General features: G+C 46.9%; 1 protein-coding gene across 2 annotated transcripts in view; it reads left to right on the forward strand.

Moving 5' to 3' along the window:
- The window catches only part of NTN4 (netrin 4), a 48,209-nt gene that overhangs the window by 13,841 nt on the left and 15,336 nt on the right, over positions 1 to 19,032 (forward strand). For both annotated transcript variants that reach the window (XM_074539597.1, XM_074539599.1), the window contains exons 3-5: positions 7,326 to 7,604; positions 17,184 to 17,310; positions 18,633 to 18,821. In XM_074539597.1, coding sequence (XP_074395698.1) covers positions 7,326 to 7,604; positions 17,184 to 17,310; positions 18,633 to 18,821 — 595 coding nt within the window. The remainder of the gene's footprint in view (positions 1 to 7,325; positions 7,605 to 17,183; positions 17,311 to 18,632; positions 18,822 to 19,032) is intronic.

Here is a 19,032-nt window from a genome sequence, read left to right on the forward strand (position 1 = left end):
CAAAATATTCCTCTGCAGACACAGCTGTGCCCTCCAGGAAGAGCCAAGGAGAGCCTGGCAGACTATGACCATACTGATGCAGAAAATCCCAGAAACTAAAATACTGACCAGCAGGGTAAATGCTAGCATAGAGCTGCACCCTCAGTACTGAAAGTGGGAGACAGAAGCAGCTGCCTTCAGAGTATGTGTCTCTCAGAAGGTGTGTAAAGGCAGAGAATCTGCTGGCTGTTGCCTGCACTAGCTCTGGTGTTTAAACTGTGCATCTGACAGCAGGTGTGCCTGAGCTGCTCCTGCTGAGGGAGCCCTGCTAAACCAGGCAGCTCCTGTGTCTGAGGCTTCTCAATGTAAAAAAAAAAAAGATCCTCAAAGGTGTCAGGGCAAGTAGGACTGTCCATGTTCCCCAAAGGTACCAAATCAGATTCATTGCTGCAGCTTGGGTCTTGCTGCATGGCACAGCAAACCTTCAAAGTCAAGCCATCCTCATATGAGCAGTAAGACAGTTTCACATCAGTCTTCCCTGCACGTGTTATGGTGTGAGAAGTTCAATTATTCTTTCCTTGGAAGGCACAGGGGACAAGGCCAGAACAGTCTTAGCTCCAAGGTTCCTCTGCAGCACGAAGGTCACTGAGCAGGGGTGTGGGGAAGAGGTGTGAGAACACTCTCTTTGAAGGAGGAGCACCTCACTGGCAGTGTGTTTCTGCAGCTAAATTTACATCCAGTTCCATCAGTCAGGCCTTTGTGGTTATGATGAGCTTATTGCTTCTAGTACATTTCTTGGGTGGAAGTTGAAAGCAGACAGTGTGGCAGGTTGACAGTTGGCACATATTGCATCATTATTAATATTTTTAGTTACCCATTTCTACAAATGAAATTGCTCCCTGGGATCTTCCCATAGTGTTTACCAAGAGAATTGACTACTTATAACTTTTACATCTAGTGAGCAGGAGAGTGCCACAATACAATTTCCCTGCTGAGCTTCTCTGAACAAGAGCAGGCAAGGCTGAAAGCAGTTGCCACCTTTGGGCAGTGCCTTCAGGAGAGTTCCTGGGCTGTTGGATGGCTGGGCTGCCTGGAGGTGCAGGACCTGGGGTGCAGGCAAGCAGTGGCTGGGGGATGGCAGAGATGTACCATGAGTGGATAGAGCATGGACTACCTCAGCTTGTGCCATCATTTGAAGTGAAAGCCAAGGCCTGTGAGCACAAGCAGATGTGAGGCAATGCTGGGCACACAGCTGGGAATCCCAGGGCCAGGATGTCAGAGATAAGGGCTCACTTTCACCTCAGCCCCAGCACCAGGCAAATAGTGCCTAACCTCAGTTCTTGTTGTGCTTGAGGGAAAATTTTTCAGGAGGCAAATGGGTAAGGTCCTGGATGTGCTGGCAGAGCTCCACCACTGCATTTACTGCCCACATTTTCAGAACCTTGTCCAGGCACTAAATAAATCAGATCACTTCCAGTGACGTGGAGATTCCACAGGGCCCCAGGATACAGACCAATTCAACACATGTATTTAGTGCCTGCATACCAAGAGTCACTGCAGACTCCTAGTAACTTTTCTGTTGAACACTTACTTGGACATCATACACCCTTTTGTAAAGTGGTGCACATCCCTTTTGCTGTATATCTGGAGAAGACAACAAACTTTGCATTCTTTTTATTCTATGAATAAATTTCCATTTGTTGCTGTAAAATGCATTGAAAGGGATAAATCTACCAGCAAAAATCAAATAAGCCAGTACTGAACTGATCTAATGCCCCTGAGCTAATTACATGAATCACTAATATGGATGATCATTGTTGTAATTATAGATATATTTTCATGCATTCAGGTCAGACAATACAGGGTAGAGTTCATCAGTCTCTTTTGGAAAGAAACCACACATCACTTCATGCAATGTTACCACCATGGTTTTCATTTACAACCGAGTAAAAATGTGGTTATGTTTTTAATATTTGTTTATTGCTTTTATTTTTGCCATATTCCTGTTTGTTGGCTTGTTCCCATGTGTATATGCTTCTTGAGTCTTCTATCCATTTGTCTTCTATCCATTCTTTATCCATTCCTGGCTGAGGGCAGGCTCTCAGTTGGAGGTGGGAGCATGGCACCTCTGGCCAGGTGCAGGGACCCAGGGAAAGGCACATGCACAGCAGCTGCAAGACTCTGTGCAAGTCTCTGTAACTGTGCCTGTGTCTGAAGGTCTATGAGGAAGAAACTTCTGTGGATCACCCACATCTCTTCAATGTCCCTGGCATTTGTATCCCACAGGGTCCCATTCCATTGCTCTGGACACTTGCATCTTGACAGAGGTCCAGGCCCTTGCAGCTGCATTCAGTGGAGGTGGGCCCATGACTCACTGAGAAACCTTTGCTCCTGGAAGTCTCTCATTGGTTTTGTTGACTTCCTCAGGCAACTTTGACTTCACAGTTTATTTTGTTGCTGTCAAAATCATTCATTTGCATTTTCCTTCCCACTGTGGAGATATATATAAATAAACATATTAGGGTACTTCTTGCAAAGGGACTTTATGTATTTCTATATCAAGGTCACTGTGGTGCAAGTGGTTACTTGAGTGCACCATGTCCATGGCTGCTGCTTTATTTATATTCAGGGCTACATTGCTGCAGGAGGAGCTCAGGCTTCTTCTGCCACTAGTACTTGTGAAATAATCAACAGAGCAAGAATTGCTCATGACAGCCCATGAGGAAATTGAAACCCTGTGGAAATTTATTAGAGGCTGTCTATGTAATGATGTGACCAAACTGCAGACAGCTGCAATGGTCTGGCTGAAGAGCAAAGTATTTTTACTCCATGGCATGTGCAAGGTACTGTGGGACAGCTTAGCCACTCCTGCTCCCTTGGAGTGGAGTGGGCTTCCCTTGGGAGTGGAGTGGCCTTCCTCTGAGAGTGGAGTGGGCTTCCCTTAGGATTGGAGTGGGCTCCCTCCTGCCGCCAACATGCATTGCACTAAGGGGGTCAGGTGAATCCAACTCTCTTGAGGCACAGCAGTGGTATTCCTCACTCAGACACCACAGACGTCAGCTCCTATTTGGCTGTGTAGAGAGACTACCACCGTGCCAAAAAATCTCTGTGCGTCTTTTAAATCAGTCCTCAATTGATGTTGCTTCGTGCAAAGGTTGCTTTTATAGCACATGGGATCCAACTGCATCAGTCCATATCTCACAGTAGGAACATTACCCCAAGGACTAGATATTTTGTTTCTTAGCAGTTCTCTTTGCCTCCTGGTTTGTGACACGAGTTATTGCTAGATACTTAATTTTAAGTGGAAGCTGAGATAAAGATTCAGTTCCTGGGACTGTATTTAAGAATCCCAAATATCATAAGATTTTTGGTGAGCTAGCAACACTGGGAACAAAAACATCTTTCTGATAGGATATCATATGGATGTAAAGCACAGAAATGCTGGGGTGCTTCAATGTATTACTTCTGACTTGTTTTACAAAATATAATATTTTAATTAGTGCATACATTTCAGAGCTGCTGGTGTAAAGATCAGGGCCTCCCTCACTTTGCTATCATAGGTGGGGCTATCATACTGCATAAGTCACATTGTTGAGGTGCCAGGTTTTGATGTTTTGATAGAAGGCCTTGTACACAGAGATGGAGACTTGAGTGGGAAAGACAGAAGCCTGATCACCCTGGGGTGCTTACTGTTGAGGTTTGCTGCCTGCAGAGTGTCTGGGGACCACTGCCCAACGGAGTCCTGGCTGGACAGTGGCACTAGGGAGACAATGGGCTTGTAAAACCACATCATCAAATGCACACACATGTTGACAAAGTGTTCTTTTCCATTTTTCCTACACACTTACTCTACACTGCTAAAAACTGAATTATATTTTGGTTGAGGAGATTGCCGTAGCTGGGAGTTGCCAGAAGAACCAGAGGTGTGAAAACCTGGTCAAGTCTGCTGTGCAAACCGTGGTTCATTAGCAGAGAGGATGCTGAAACCCTGTGCCCATCCTATTGCTGGGGCAATTGCATGGAAAAGCCCAAGAAGAGGTAAAAGCAGGAAATCTGGCACTGCCTGTGTGTGAATTTGTGGCTGGGCTGCTGGAAAGCACAGGGGTGTAGACCCATGATAGCTGTGTAAGAGCACTGTGGCCCCAGTGAGATGCAGACTCCTGAGACCAGCTGGGATAAATTAGTGGTGTTAATGACTGAACAGGAAAATCTTGCTGGGAAACACATCCTTATCCTTATTATGCAGTGTCTGAGGGCTTGTAGAATCCCAGCTGAGTCTGCTGTGTCAGAGCAGAAAATTGCTGTCTGTATGATGCCCTACATATTGTAATGACCAGTTAGTATTTAATTACACCAGGGCTGCTGGGGTCTGGGATGGAGGCATGGGGATGTTTACTGTGCTGGCAGCACTGAGACCAGGCTCACTCTGTTCCTACACTGCAGGGCACAGTGTAGCTCCCCAGGCCAGGGCTGCTGGGCACAGCCACAGCAGCACAGGACAGCCAGGGGGGAGCAGCTGAGAGCCTGCAGCCCTTGGGAATTACAGACAGAGTTCATGTTTAGCATCACTGTTTTCATGTAGCCATAAAAAGAAATGTTTGTAGCATTTTAGGGTCTGAGCAGGAATACTGGCTCCATTGAAATCAGCAGCACAACTCCCCCTGAATTCCACACAGACAAGATTTAACTCTGTCAGTGCAGAGGCACTCGGGGTTATTGATTTCCTTGCTATGATTGTCTTTACTAGAACCGCAAACATCAGTCACATGCATTAAACAGGGATAGATAAACAAGGAAAACTGAAAACCTGAGAGGAAAGTATGCAGCTCCATCTAGCATAAATTGTTCCCATTTATATAGTTTCTCCCCTGTTCTCATCTGAATTAGGACAAACAAAGAATTCTCTGAGATGCAATTTATGTAATATCAAGAAACCCAAAATGCTAGTTTTTACTGAAAGTTCTTGAACCCAGCATTTTCTGTCATGTCCACTAAAAGGAAGTCAATGTCTTCAGACTGGATTTTTCCCAAGGAATTTTCTTTCCATATCTGAAAGCATCTTGTGTGTTCACAAAACCACTAGCAAGTAAATGTGATCAGAATGGCATTGGTCTAAATTTGGGTAAATAACAAGCCTTGGGTTGAGGTGCAAGACTTGTTGTATTTGGGGCTCACTTTGGTTTCTATTGATATCTGGTTTATATATTTATTTTAGGAAAGAAGAAAAAACTCAGTATATCTCTGAAAGAGAGGGGAGAAAAGACCTCTTTTGAAGTGTGTTACTGTTTATTAATACCTCTCATTGGACTCAACATTTCTGCACAAGGAGCATGCTCACCAGCCTTACCCTCTGATCATCTCTCCCAGTTAACCTTCTCCCTTACCTGTGTCTTTCTGGCAGAGGATGCTCAGACACCTTTGGGAGGGAGGGAGTGTTTGCAGGAGGGCAGTGCAGAACTGCAGCTCTGATGTGTTTGCCAGTATGCAAGGCCCAGCTCCAGCACGGCCCAGCCGGGCTGTCCCCAGCATGCTGGTGGCAACTGTGCTTGGCAGGCTGGCAGGGCACACAAAAGCGTGCTGCCGCCGTCCAGCTCCAAAACAAGGCTAAATCTCCTTCCAGGCTGACACAAAGCTTCCTCTGGCTGGGTTCAGGCAGCCCTGGAGAAAAGCCAGGTCCCAGCCAGGAGCAGTGCCAGCAGTGGTGGGGCTGATGGAGGCAGCAGCTGGTAGGCAAAGCCTGCGGGCAGGCCAGCTGGCAGCACTGTGGTCATTATTTCCAGGATCTGTGGATCCTGGTCAAACAAAAGGGAAGCCTTCATCAGCTAAAGCATATCAGCTGCTTTCTATGGAAGGAGTGGATTCAGGGGCAGGAGGCTGTGATCCCTGATAGCAACAGCAGCAAGCTGGTGCCTTGCCTCTCACTGGGCAGGAAACAATGGTCACCTCCTTGCCGCCTGCAAGAGGCTGGCCAGCATTTTGGGTGGCATGAATGGTTTCAGTGGGGCAGCACTGTAGTTTGAGGAGGTTTTAACTCACTGCTGGCAGTACTGCGTGGAGCCATTAGCTGCATCACACCCTCAAGCGCTCAAGTGATTTGATCAAATGTTGTTTATAATTATTGTAGTTCATCAAGCTGTCGGTGACTGTTCAGTGAAAAACTACTTAACTATTCTGAAAGTGTCACTGTAAGTTGAATGTACCAATAGCTAATATATATCAGAGATATGTTGTTTAATATCTGTGATAGTCATATAAAGCATATGCTGTTTCTGATTCCTCACTGTAGGCAGCTAGACCAAACACTTTAAAATAAGCCTTTTCAAGAAAATTGGTTATTTTTATCTAGTGCTCTCAATATTCAGTTTGAGCCAATATTTACCTATTCAATCAGAGTGAAGTTAAAATAAAGAATGAATTATAAGTATTTGTTTAAACTTTGGAAGCCCCCCTCTTTCCTTTCTTTCTTATCTCGGTTTTCTTTATTATCAGCTTGCTGTCACTAATTGCCACACCTAATCACTTTTCCACTAGGAAGCAGCCTGGGACTGATAGGAGCCAAATATTTGGAAATATGAGCTATATTGGTTAAAAAATACACCCATTCTGGGAGAGGGAATGTTAATGAAGAGTTCCTCACATGCACATCACCCAGCAAGGTGCTGGTCCCTGTGCTGGGCCGTGCCACGAGGCCAGGGCACCCACCTCTGATTTGAGTTAATGGCAAAATGTCACTTGACACCCATAAGGTCCTTACTTCTTGTGGAGAGGAATGTAAGGGATCATGAGAAGTCACCCTGTGCGCACTGATTTGGAGGTGAATTTGGTGCTCCCACTCCTTATAAAGAGGGAAAAACATCATGAGAGCCTGGTGCACACTCCCAGAGGATGCTGTCATTGCCATTTCACCCCACAGCCCACCCTGGGGCTGGCTGACATCCTTCTTTCTGCTTCACCCACCGTGTTTCTCTGCCAGGAGATCTTCCCAGCCCTGTCACCGCTGTGTTTCTCTGCCAGGTGATATTCCCAGCCCTGTCACCGCTATGTTTCTCTGCCCAGGTGATATTCCCAGCCCTGTCACCGCTGTGTTTCTCTGCCCAGGTGATATTCCCAGCCCTGTCACTGCTGTGTTTCTCTGCCAGGTGATATTCCCAGCCCTGTCACCACCATGTTTCTCTGCCCAGGTGATATTCCCATCCCTGTCACTGCTGTGTTTCTCTGCCAGGTGATATTCCCAGCCCTGTCACCACCATGTTTCTCTGCCCAGGTGATATTCCCATCCCTATCACTGCTGTGTTTCTCTGCCAGGTGATATTCCCATCCCTGTCACCGCTGTGTTTCTCTGCCAGGTGATATTCCGAGCGCTGTCGCCGCCCTACGCCGCGGAGGACCCGTACAGCGCGGAGGCCCAGGCGCAGCTGAAGATCACCAACCTGCGGGTGCGGCTGCTGCAGCGGCAGGGCTGTCCCTGCCTGGCGGCCAGCCCGGCCCCGCAGCCGCCGCCAGCCCTGCACTACGCCATCTACGACTTCATCGTCAAGGGCAGCTGCTTCTGCAACGGCCACGCCGACCACTGCGTCCCTGTCGCTGGATTCAGGCCCAACAAGGCGGCTGGCGTTTTCCATGTGGTACGTACGTGCACCCAACAATGTCTCACAACACAACACACTGCAGGAAAGCAGGATTTTGAAAATAGTAAGGGACTGTATAGAGTATGGTGTAGGTCCAAGTACGCCATATTTGACATTTGATGCCCTGAGCTCCAAGCACAGCGAGCAGAAATGGTGTTTACAAAGGGGGTGGTCTCCATGTGGAGCTGAAGTGCTGAACTTCCTTTATGTCTTGGTGTGGGACTCTCATCCTTTTCAAAGGTGCTCCACAGTAGTTTATTTATTTCAGGTAAATCTTTAAAAATAATTAAATTGCTGACATCCATCTTTCCCCAAATGCTGACTTGCAGTAGCACAATATCTAAAGGATAAAAAATGCAGGGCATTTTGGTAACAAAGAAGGAGGAGAGCTTCTCTGATGATACGAGGCATCACATAACTACCATTGCTTCTGGAGGATCCAAGGATATTAGGTTGGGTCTTGAACCAAGGGGATAGAGATGGGTTTTGGCTCTCACTCATGGGCTTTCTATTGCACTTTGCAATATCTTTCTCTGGATAAAACCTCTGCGCTCTGGTTTTGAGGGTACTTCCATCACAAGAGCTCTGAGCTCCAATTCCTAAGGACCCACCAAGACCTAAACTCCAGGGAAGCAAGAGGCACTAACCCATAGGGCAGGTGACAGGCACAGCAGTGGCCAACACATTGGATGCCTGTGGCATGGCATGCCTGTACGCAGCCAGTCCAGGGACACTTGGTGCCACCAGCACATCTTATCCTTTCTGCTCATCCAGGCTGGCTCTGAAAGCTCTGGCTTTGCTGAAGGAAGAGCAGTAGGGAAAGACAGAACAGCCAAACATACTGTACTGAATGTTAGACAGAGAAAGATCATTAAAAAAGAAGAGGCAGTTAGTCTAGGTAAGGAGTCCAGCTCTTTGGGGAGCTCTCATTTCACTTAATTACAATCTCAGACATGAAGCAGACAGGATGTTTCCCTTCCACTAGAGCTAGCCTTGCAACATCTTGAAAATATACCAGTTTGAAAGCGTGCAGCTCTGTGATTGATAAGAGTGTTTCAAGTAGCACTGCTCTGCTTTCTGCAGATGTCCCCTGAGTGAAAGTCTTTGAAAGGGGCTGTTTGCTCAGGATTATTTTGGTGGGATACAATTGCATGGGAGCGTGCCCTGGAGCACCATTGAGAGTTGTAACAGAGCCTGCAGCCAAATAGGCCTCCAGTACAGCTACAGGCTGTGGCAACCATAGTGTGCAGGTAACAGGCAGGGCTGGGGGAAGGAAGCAAGTGCCAAAATCACACTGAAAACAGAGCAAGAAATAGCAACAAACCCCTGTGCTGGCCCCGAGGGAGAAATTCAACTCTGGTTATAAATGCTTATGTGGCAGGAGTCCCAAAGGTGACGTTTCTGCAGTGAGGCTGACTCATTTTGCTGTGTCATGCTGTGCTTTACTTACCCCCCATCCTGCATGTCCCATGAGGGCTGTGCCAGTGTAGGGGTGACAATGCCCCGTGGTTTGCAGGGAGGGTCGAGGTGTGGTAAGAGCTTTCCTCTCCCAATACCACCTTTTCCATCACAGAGCTGGGGCATTTTTGGCTGAGCCTAGTCCATGCCTGGCTCCTGTGGCATGAGGCTACTGCTGTTTGGGGACTGCAGTGGCACCCACCTCCTGCAACCCAGCCTGGGGTTTGCCAGGGCATTGCATCAAGATTGGAAGAGAGAACTATTTCCAAGGTGATAGGAAGAATTCATCACACATGTGAATGAACAGAAAAGGGACAAAAGATTGCGATGTCCATGGCTGTTTAGGTGGTAGAAGTGAAAAAACTTCTGAAAAGAGAGTAGGATTTCAGAGAGGGAGCATTTTTATACATATCAGCTAAAAAACTCAGAGAAAACATAAATCTGAAGAATTATGACCAGTCATTTAAGAGGCTGATGGAGATTTCAGTATAGTCTTTATGAACCTCTGCCTACCAAGGGTTTTATCAGAACCACAAGTGTAAAACTGAGGACAACAGAAGCAGGGAAGCACAGTATCATTTCACAATATGATTATAAAATCTGGCTCTGTTTTTATGTTTGTTTAGACAAGATCACTCCTGAAGAATATGCCCTAAGTTAGAGTTAACATCGAAATCGAAGCATGTTTAAGATCATTTAATAAAAAACCAAACAACTTTTCAAAAAAATCTTTGTGGCAGTTTTCTTAGCCCCCCACTTGTTCTCAGCCTATAGGCAAAATCCTAACTGCAGCCTTAGTTTCAGTCCCTGCCTGGCCAGCAGAAGACACAGATGTGATATATTTATCTTTCTCTTGGGCTGCTCTGGGCAGTAAATGTGATATATTTATCTTTCTCTTGGGCTGCTCTGGGGAATCCCAGGAGCACTGGGCACAGCTGCCAGGTCTCAGTCAGATCTCACAGAGTGAGCAGAAGCATTTCAGCCACCTCACCCAGAGACAATCTGACAAAAGAGTGTGGGTATGTGAGAATGCTGGGGGCTGCTGCTCTGGCAGGTTTGATGCAGGATCCTCACCCAGGGGCCAGGATGGTCAGCCTGGGACATGGGCCCAGCTTGCTGCCACAGGATTCCTCCCATTGGAAGTAATTTTTTCTTGAGATCTCGGCAATTTTGTTGACAAAGTGATGGTTTTGAAGGTAAATATTGTGAGTGGCTGAAGTGAGGCCACAAGTCCACTTGACCATGAGATAATACTTACCTGGAACACCGTCAGCATGTGGGCTTGGGATGCAAACAGGGTGGAACAAAGAGGGGCTCCTTCTACCCTGGCAGAAGCAGCTCTAGGTTCATTTTCAGGGGTGGGGAAACCTCTGTCTGCAATCTGTCTGAGCCAAGTCAAAGCAAAGTTCAACTTGACAGAGTCTGGTAGGAGATTTGTTTCTGTCCCATCATCACCGTCTAGCTGCAAAACTCTCCATGATGCTCCTCTCCTCCTGGCAATTCCCCCACCTACCCTTTTCCTAAAAGAGAATGGAATTTGTGCAGGAAAACTCTGGTTTTGTTTGAGCACCAGAAGTGCCATGTCAGCCTTTAGGTGAATTCTGAATATACAGGTGGAACTTCTGCTCTAGCAGAAGGTGTCTTTCCATGAGCTCCCCAGAGAAGACCTGTCTGCCTGGGATGGCAAGGGCTGCTCCTCATACGGAGTATGATCCTGTCTGTCCCTTGTTGGACACTTGTGTGCAACAGGCAACTGTCAGGTTGATACAGATACACTTTCTTTCTTTCCTACTTCTCCCAAATTTATTCAAAAGGTCACTACTCAAATCTCATCAACTAAAGCCCAGTGCTTACCCAGGAAAAGATATGCATGTACAGACAGACCTCCTACCATACCATGCTAAGCAACTGGTCACTTCTGGAGCTGCATTACATGGCAAACCGCAAATATGAGCAAACAAATGAGTTTACATAAATAGGAGATCCCTCCTGATCTTCAGTGGATGCAAGAAAACTGTTTTTTCCTCTGATCTGTGGCACAGGAGCTCCTCACCCTTTGCCAGTACCTCTGCACATGGAGCCATTGCAGTGCATGTTTGCTCTGCATGCCTCTTAGCAGCCAAAGCATCCCCGTGGCCTGCTTGCAGCAGCGGCAAATGGCACGCAAGAGGAGAGGCAAGTGTTGTGCAAGCCTGGATAAGTAGGATCTTGCAATTTAGGAATCCAAAGTGGGGAAAGCAAACCCAGAGACACCTCACCTGGGTTCTGCAGCTCTGTCTCAAGGTGAGAGCTGGAGTTCATCCATCTCAGAGACTCCTTGGCCCTCCCTGAATGCAGATTCCTGCAGCTCAGCCAGCTGATCTCTCCAAGCTTCCTCCATAGTTATGAAGGTTGGGATCTTGGGTGGATTAAGGTACTCTGCTAAAGCACTTCTGTGTAGTTAGGCAGGGGAATATTTCCCCCCACTTCCCATGTGGCCAGCCCAGTGGCTGTTATAAATTGTTATCATGCTACTGACATCAAAAGATGCTCAAGGTCTTCCAGAGCAACGCTGACAGAAGCCTTTTGTACAAGGAATTAAAAAAACCCTACTGCACAGCCCCCACACCCTGGACAACAAGCTTTGTATTCTTTCACAAGAACAAGATAGGATATGAGAATTTTCTCATGCATAAATTTGGTTGTCTGGTGCTTTGGGAAAAGAATACTCTCCATGTGCTGACAGCCACCGGTAGGCATTGGTTCTAAAACTGGCACAGCAGTTGAAGCACAACACAGTTTAAAAGCTATGGTTAGAGACTCAGTGTGAATGCTGCCATTTTCCCTTAGGCTAGAATCATGCCCATTTTCCATGAAAGCTAAAAAAAAAATAAAACAAGAGAGAGAGAAAAAAAATTACAGTTTTAACAGTTCCAAAAAGGAAATTCTATTAAAAGCAGTTGCCCCTCCCAGCTATTTAGACTGTTTATGCTATCAGGTCTTTGGGACATTGATTTGCTTTTAGTGTGCATTTGTGTTGGACTCCATATAGTGGGTGAATTCTTACAATATAAATCAATTTATAACAGGTGACTGAAAGCATTTTTCCCTCAGTGCAGCAGTCTTTGTCACTGCCTAACATTTTGGAACATGATAAATATAGGGAAAAGGATTTTATAAGATTCAACTAAAGAAAAAGCCCTATGTATTTGCAATGTGAAAGGAAGCGCTGAAAGGTTATAATTTGGCAACAAAAGGCTCTGGAAGGAAGCATGCCCTAGCAACTGTCTTTGTATAGAGAAATCAGTCGCTCGTTTATCTTGCAGAAGGCAACTTTTGTAACACTCTTTGCATTGTGCCCTCCAGTGACTGACGTTGCGACTGGGCTGTCAAGCTAAGGGAAACAGTGTGAAAGTGAACTGGGATATAAAGACCCCATGACAAAATGAAAAATGTTATAGGAAGGCCTTGCTGCTTAAATGAGTCAGGAGCTGTGTGAATGCTTAAAGGAGTGAGATGAGACATACTGGCAATTGTGTTTGTGTACTTAGTGATGCTCCATAATGACCCTAGTGGGTATGCCTTACAGCTAGCTATAAGCTGAGGTGAATGAAAAGGGAAGAAAATATGTGCTTTTCCCCCTGTCAATGCACAGGGATCAGACTCTGAGATTCTGCCTTCAGAAAGGTGCTGACATGCTGGGGAAATCCTGAAGGCCAGGTATGTAATTTTCCCATCTACCTTGTGTCCCAGCAGAGCTGCTGGGCTGGTTTCTCAGCCCCGTCTCCCAGCTGCTCTGTGCCATGACAGGGTATTTGCATGGCAGACCAGTCTCACAAGTGGCCCTCCTACAGCTCTCACAGACATTAATTTTGTCCAGTGCAGACAGTCTGTTGGCTGTTTTTCACCTGCTGCCACTTCTCCTTGTATTACCCCTTCTTGACCTTTCTCATATTTCTAGCTCTCATAGGATTTCTTTATTACTAAAAAAAATACATGTCTACCTATGGGCTGCAAGAAAGGGCTTGCTAGTATCCACCTTTTTTGTTGTTTCCAATGCATAAAAGTGTTTGCTGTCATGCTGGAATTATATAAAAGAAAGAAGATATTTTCTTCAGTGGGATAAAGCTAGGTTGGAGAGACATTTCAATGCAGAGCTGTTTTGGGTGGTAGTAATTGTAATGCTATTTTAAGAGAACAAATACATCAGCCTGAGGCAAGGTTTTTGAATCACTTAGGTCTGACTTTTCATTAAACTTCTGTGAAAAAGGAATATGGAAAAGAAGGTACTAACTAAATGGTTGCACTGAGAAGCAAGCTATTAAGGACTCTGTTTCCCTCTGCTCCCTCGGTTTGACTGCCCCTTTAGCTTCTTCCTTAGTGGGTCTGCACCCCACACTCTACCTGGCTGAGAGGGGTTGGGGCCACTATGAAACCTGAGGGGACCTTGGAGAGGCAAAGTTTTCTCAGCCCATTTAAGTAGCAGTGCTGCAAAGGCACGGCAGTGTCAGAATTCAGAAACCTGCTGCCTTTTCCAAAGCTTACTCCCTAAGACTGGGGTCTGGGTAGCTGCTTCTGATGCAGGAGTGGGGTCAGCCAGGCCATTGCATCTCCCAGGCCTCTGCAGGTGTTCACCCAAACAGGAATCCCACTGAGATAATGGGGGCCCAGCCCTGCAGCAAGCAGGGGCACACAGGTTTGCAGTGTGCACTGCAGGCTGGGCTACTGAGCAGCCATGGCAGGCCCTGCCCCGGTGAGCAGAGGGCGTGTGGGATCCACAGAGGGATCTGCACTTGGGAGGGAGCAGCTGATGGAGGCAGGTTGTGATAAACCCTGAGGAAAGGAAACTGCAAGGCAGCACCCTTAGGGTAAGAATGAGGAACATGTTCCTCCTGGCCCAGCTGGACAGCACCCACTGAGTCAGGCAGGAGCCCAAGCCCACGGGCCTCTGTGCTGGCCCTGTGCTTGCCTTTGCACAGACTACAGAATTGCTACTCTGTTATTTTTTACACTTTCCAGACAGACCATTTGTTTCCTTTTGCCCAGGTGCATGGCACCTTTACAAGCAATCAATATCAGGAGTGTCATGCCATGCTCTGCCTCTGAGTCTATCTAGATAAACACCAGCTGCTTAATTTGCATCATCTCCAACCTGGCTCTTTTGCAGCTGTCCTTGCCACAGTGTGAGAGACCACAAGCCTTCCATTGCTGGAACAGTTTTTTAATAACGTACAACTTCTTTCCTTAGAGTTCACATACAGATTAATATATTGGTGCACAGCTATTCAGTGGTTTATTTATTAGCTCTGCATGCCAAATTAATGGTGGCACAGCAGATTCTTGGAATACCCATCCTATTTTGTTTTATTTTCACCCACCTTCCTTTATTTCAGCAATGCAGCAATGTTCTATTCTACAGTACTTGAGCTTTCAGAAAATCCAAGCTCTTGCTCTTTAGAGCCATGAAAGCTCCTTGGTGAGGCATTTTGCCTTGCTGTCTGCTGGTGTCTTGGGATGCTTAATCCTTTGAGGGTTTCTGAGGTGCTGCTGAGTTTCGGATGAGTTTTTGGATTATTAATGCTGAGCAGCCTCTGGATGATTGATTGAGTCCCCAGTGATTCTTTGTGTCGCTTTGGCAAGGAGCAAACTGAATTTGGAGGGTGAGACTACAGGCTGTGGGCACAGAAAGGGGGAGCACACATCCCCACAGAAATCACAAGTGTCCCCATGTCTGAGACAATTTCAATTGCAATTCTTCTACCATGTCCTTCTCACTTTGGCATCATGATTGCAAAAGCACCAAAGGACCCTCTGGTTTTGACCATGGCACCCTCTGACTCCTTACAGTCACCTTCCCTTCTTGATCGTGTGTGTCGTGGGTCTGGTGGGTCCCTCTACCCTTACAGCTGGGACAGTTCTGTGAGGAAGGGTTTCTGGAGGATGTCTCTGGCCACAGATGTGGCTCAGGCTAGTGTGTCTAGCCCTAACCACTCAATGGCCAAGGGTCTTGCAAGAAGCTCCTACCAAAAGTGGCATCGAAGAGTTAGGACACCATCAAAACCACCAGAAGATGAGCAGTATAAGTTCAGTCATCTTCTGTTTCCATGCAGGTTTTAAATGTGTGTGAAGAGATTCTGTAACATTGGTTTGTGTGTGCACCTTGCCTAAAAAATATGAGACAGAAATTTATTGGCGAGGGGTAATTTAGGAAAGGGAGGTATCTGAAAGCTTGAAGAACATTTTGTTGGTTGTAGCAAAAATGAAAATATGAAAACACAAAACACACTTTGAGAACTAAATATACCCTCCACAAGTTTGTTGTTTCTTTCCTATGTTTACTTCTCATTCTTTTCAGACATTAGCACACATTTAAGCTTATATCAATGCTGTAAACCAGGCAGACCAAGTAGTATCTGCAGTGAAACCAACTAGTTCCTGTGATGAGGCCAGATAGCACAGAAAACAATGTTAGCTTAGTATTTTCACTTTAGCTTGGATGCTTGTGCATTCTGACTCCATCCATATCTATCCATTGCTTACAAAGCACAGCTGCTGTTTGTATTTTTTGACGATCTGACATTTTAATGGGACAGGAATGAATTCAAGAAGTTTTTGAAAGATCTTGCTATTTTCATTTCTGCTTAAAACTCTTGGAAAGACTTTTCAGGTCAGTTTTGAAATTTTATCTGTACTGGTTACATTTGACTTCTGTAAGATAGCAACTGAAATAAATTAATTAATCTACTCAAATTAATAAATCAGAAAGTCACCATAAGCCAGGAATGTGTGTGGTGTGTGTGTGTGCACTTATGTAATAAGCAGGAGCTGTTTACAACATGTTCAAGGTCCTCTTCTGTTTTGTTTACTCTTCAGGCTTTTCACAGGAACCTTTTTATGTGGCAGTCTCGACAGCAAGTGATGCAGTTAGGGACAGCACACTTGTAAAACCAAAGTTAAACTCTGTGGAAGGCAGCATTTTGCAGTAGCAGTTAAGGCCATGCCCAGCTCCAGGCTGGATCACCAGGTGCCCCAGCCACCCTGTGCTCCCCTCAATGCCAAAAGCAGCAGCAGCTGGTGCAGCTCCGTTGGTTTTATGGCCAGCTTGTGGCATGAGCACAGGGCCACGCTGGCAGCAGACTGCGGCCCCTGGCTCGGTCACGAGCAGCAGGAGAAGCTGAACTCTGCATTTAAAAGCAAAATGTGGGGCAGAGTAAAGCTGCAAACACAGGCACATATCAAAATAGCTACAGTAGGCAGCTACCTGCCATGCTCCATGGGAAAAGGCAGGGCCTTCATTCTTGCCAGCAGAGCCATGCTACTGCAGAGCTTGATCTTGTTGCATCCAGGCACTGCCGGCTGCTCGTGCCCTCTGGCCACATCCTGTTTTCTTTGCATTTGCCAACAGGGTGAGTAATGCCAGCGACTGACAGGGCAGCTGGCACCAAGTGTGCTGTGCTGGCTTTTCATCTCTAATTACCCCCTTACACTGGGCTGTCTAGCTGTTAAATTATCTGTCATGAACATGTCCGAGTATAGTCAGTCACAGGCCTTGTGCTGTCCTTGAGTCTTCCTTTGTGGGGCAAAAATTCTGCCTAGGATGAGTAGATATTTATGTTTCAGGGGCTTGATTTTCCTTTTTCTCATGCTTATTTGTGCTGAGTTCTGAGATTGTAGGTGCTATTCCTGCAATACTGCAAAGGTGTATTCATGTTTATGAGAGACAAAAAGAGAAAGGTTTTACAGTGTTTCCCAAGGGTGCTCTGAATCTCGGCATTTTTTAAAATTTCTCCTGGAAATTCATGCTGCATCTGGAAATGGCTAAAGACGCTTTTAGATCTCAAAAATATAAATAAATAAAAAAGTAATATACCATGAGTAATTAATTAGCAAAGTAATTACCAAAAGTAATATGTCATGGTATACAATACCATGACATCCAGATCTACACATACTAACCTAACTGAAAGTGTAACTACGGAATATTTGCCCCTGGCTGAACTGGACACTATGCTATATCCCTCCTTCTAGTCAATGCAACAGCATGGAGCTGGCATGCTATTTCCTGTGTGTGGGCAGTGCTTGACCCCCAGAGACTCTGGCCTTTGCTGTGGGTGATCCTTGCTCTCTTTCCCCTACCAGGTCCATGGGAAATGCATGTGCAAGCACAACACCGCAGGGCCCCACTGCCAGCACTGCGCCCCGCTGTACAACGACCAGCCTTGGCAGGCTGCTGATGGCAAGACCGGAGCCCCCAGGGAGTGTCAGTGTAAGTAGCCAGTCAGGAATGGTGTCTCCAGATCCTTGCCAGAGTGAAATGCTTCCTCCACGCGTGCCTTTCTCCTGTGTGTGCGAGAGCAGCACATGCTGAGGTGGTGGGGAGGTGCTTTCCAAGCAGCTCAGCAGTGAAGAGGCACTGCCACACCCCTGCCCAGCACCCACCATGTGTGTGTGTGTGGCCAGGACAGCCCTGTTTGCACAGCCCCTCACTTGGCAATCGTCACAAGACCGCCGTGTCTGTTGGTTTGGCCTTTCTCTGGGTCCCAAGTGCATCTCCTGGGGATAAGGTCTGCTGCTGTGGGCAGTCTGCAGCCTGCCAGGGTACCTTGGAGCTGACAAGGGGCCACATTTGTCCTCTCCATGGACACCCCGACAAACACCTTTGCAGGAGGTATGACTTTCTGCTGCTGGGTGTGGGCTCTGCTCACCCCGGGGCACTGAGGGCAGGAGCAGCCATGGGCTCTGGAGGTTTGTAGATCAGTTCTGCAGTGCCAGGGGGCATGCTTAGGGAGAGTGCTGCAAGCAGGGGAATGCAGAGGTCATGGAGCCGTCTGCTTCAGTAAGAGCAGCAGTCTAGGCAGAAGGGTGCTGAGGACTCCCCACATCACCCCGGGAAGGCTTGCAGGCCTACTGAGTGCCATCCTGCCCTGGCTACAATGCTATCCATACATAAGCAACCATCAGCCTGACAGTGTGGGCTATGGTCATGCTCACTGCAGTGTGGATGATCTCTGAGGAAATGACAGTGAATTCCTACTCACACCAGCAGCATTTGATGAACAGGCATTGGAATAGGTCTCACTTGACCCTTGACTTCAGTCATGTGGGCATGCAGACTTCCTCCACTGCCAGCACAGGGTAAGGAGGATGCTTGTACTCTCTCACACACCTATCCTCCACCTACCTCTTTCCTCCCTCAGCTGCTGGGGAATATCCTGACAGCACTCTCATGGCAGATGTTGTATAGGGCAGTGCTGATTTCTAAAGCTGGGAGGGAAGGATCCTTCCTCAGCAGGACCAGTAAATGTGGGTCTCTCTGTTCTGGCCTGACCACCTGTGGCTGTCCTGGTACTGGAAAACCTGTATTGGAAATTAAAGAATTTTTTAAAATCCTTTTTCTTAAAGGTTATCTCCAGAGGTTGGGAAATGTAGATGAAAATGTAGTGCTGCTTCATGCATTTGAATGAATAACAGGTTCATAGGTCAAGTCCCCATTCCAAAACATGGTTTGAGTTTTTGTGTCTCTTTTCTATAAACCAGTATCTTTCACTGCCTTAATGAGTTTTTCTGTTCCCTTTGGCTTTGCCTCAGCGTGCAAGTGCAATGGGCACGCCGACACTTGTCACTTTGACATGGCTGCGTGGCTGGCGTCGGGCAATCGCAGCGGCGGCGTCTGTGACAACTGCCAGCACAACACGGAAGGGCAGCACTGCCAGCGCTGCAAGCTGGGCTTCTACCGCGACCTCAGGAGGCCCTTCTCTGCCCCAGACGCCTGCAAACGTAAGTCAGCAGCCACGTACTACTGAGGGGCTTCTCAGGGGGGAAAGTGTCAAACCAAAGGTGAGATCTTCTTGCCCCTCCTTGGAGCAATCTTCTTGCTTCACTTGAATCCTCTGTGATACTACTTGCAAAAAGCAGCATGGGTGAAAGTCTGCAGATGCTGTTGACAAATCTGTCCCAAGGATCCCTGTAGCCTGAGGACAGGGGAAGA

Source organism: Zonotrichia albicollis, chromosome 4 (assembly GCF_047830755.1).
Source record: "Zonotrichia albicollis isolate bZonAlb1 chromosome 4, bZonAlb1.hap1, whole genome shotgun sequence".
Taxonomy (NCBI): domain Eukaryota; kingdom Metazoa; phylum Chordata; class Aves; order Passeriformes; family Passerellidae; genus Zonotrichia; species Zonotrichia albicollis.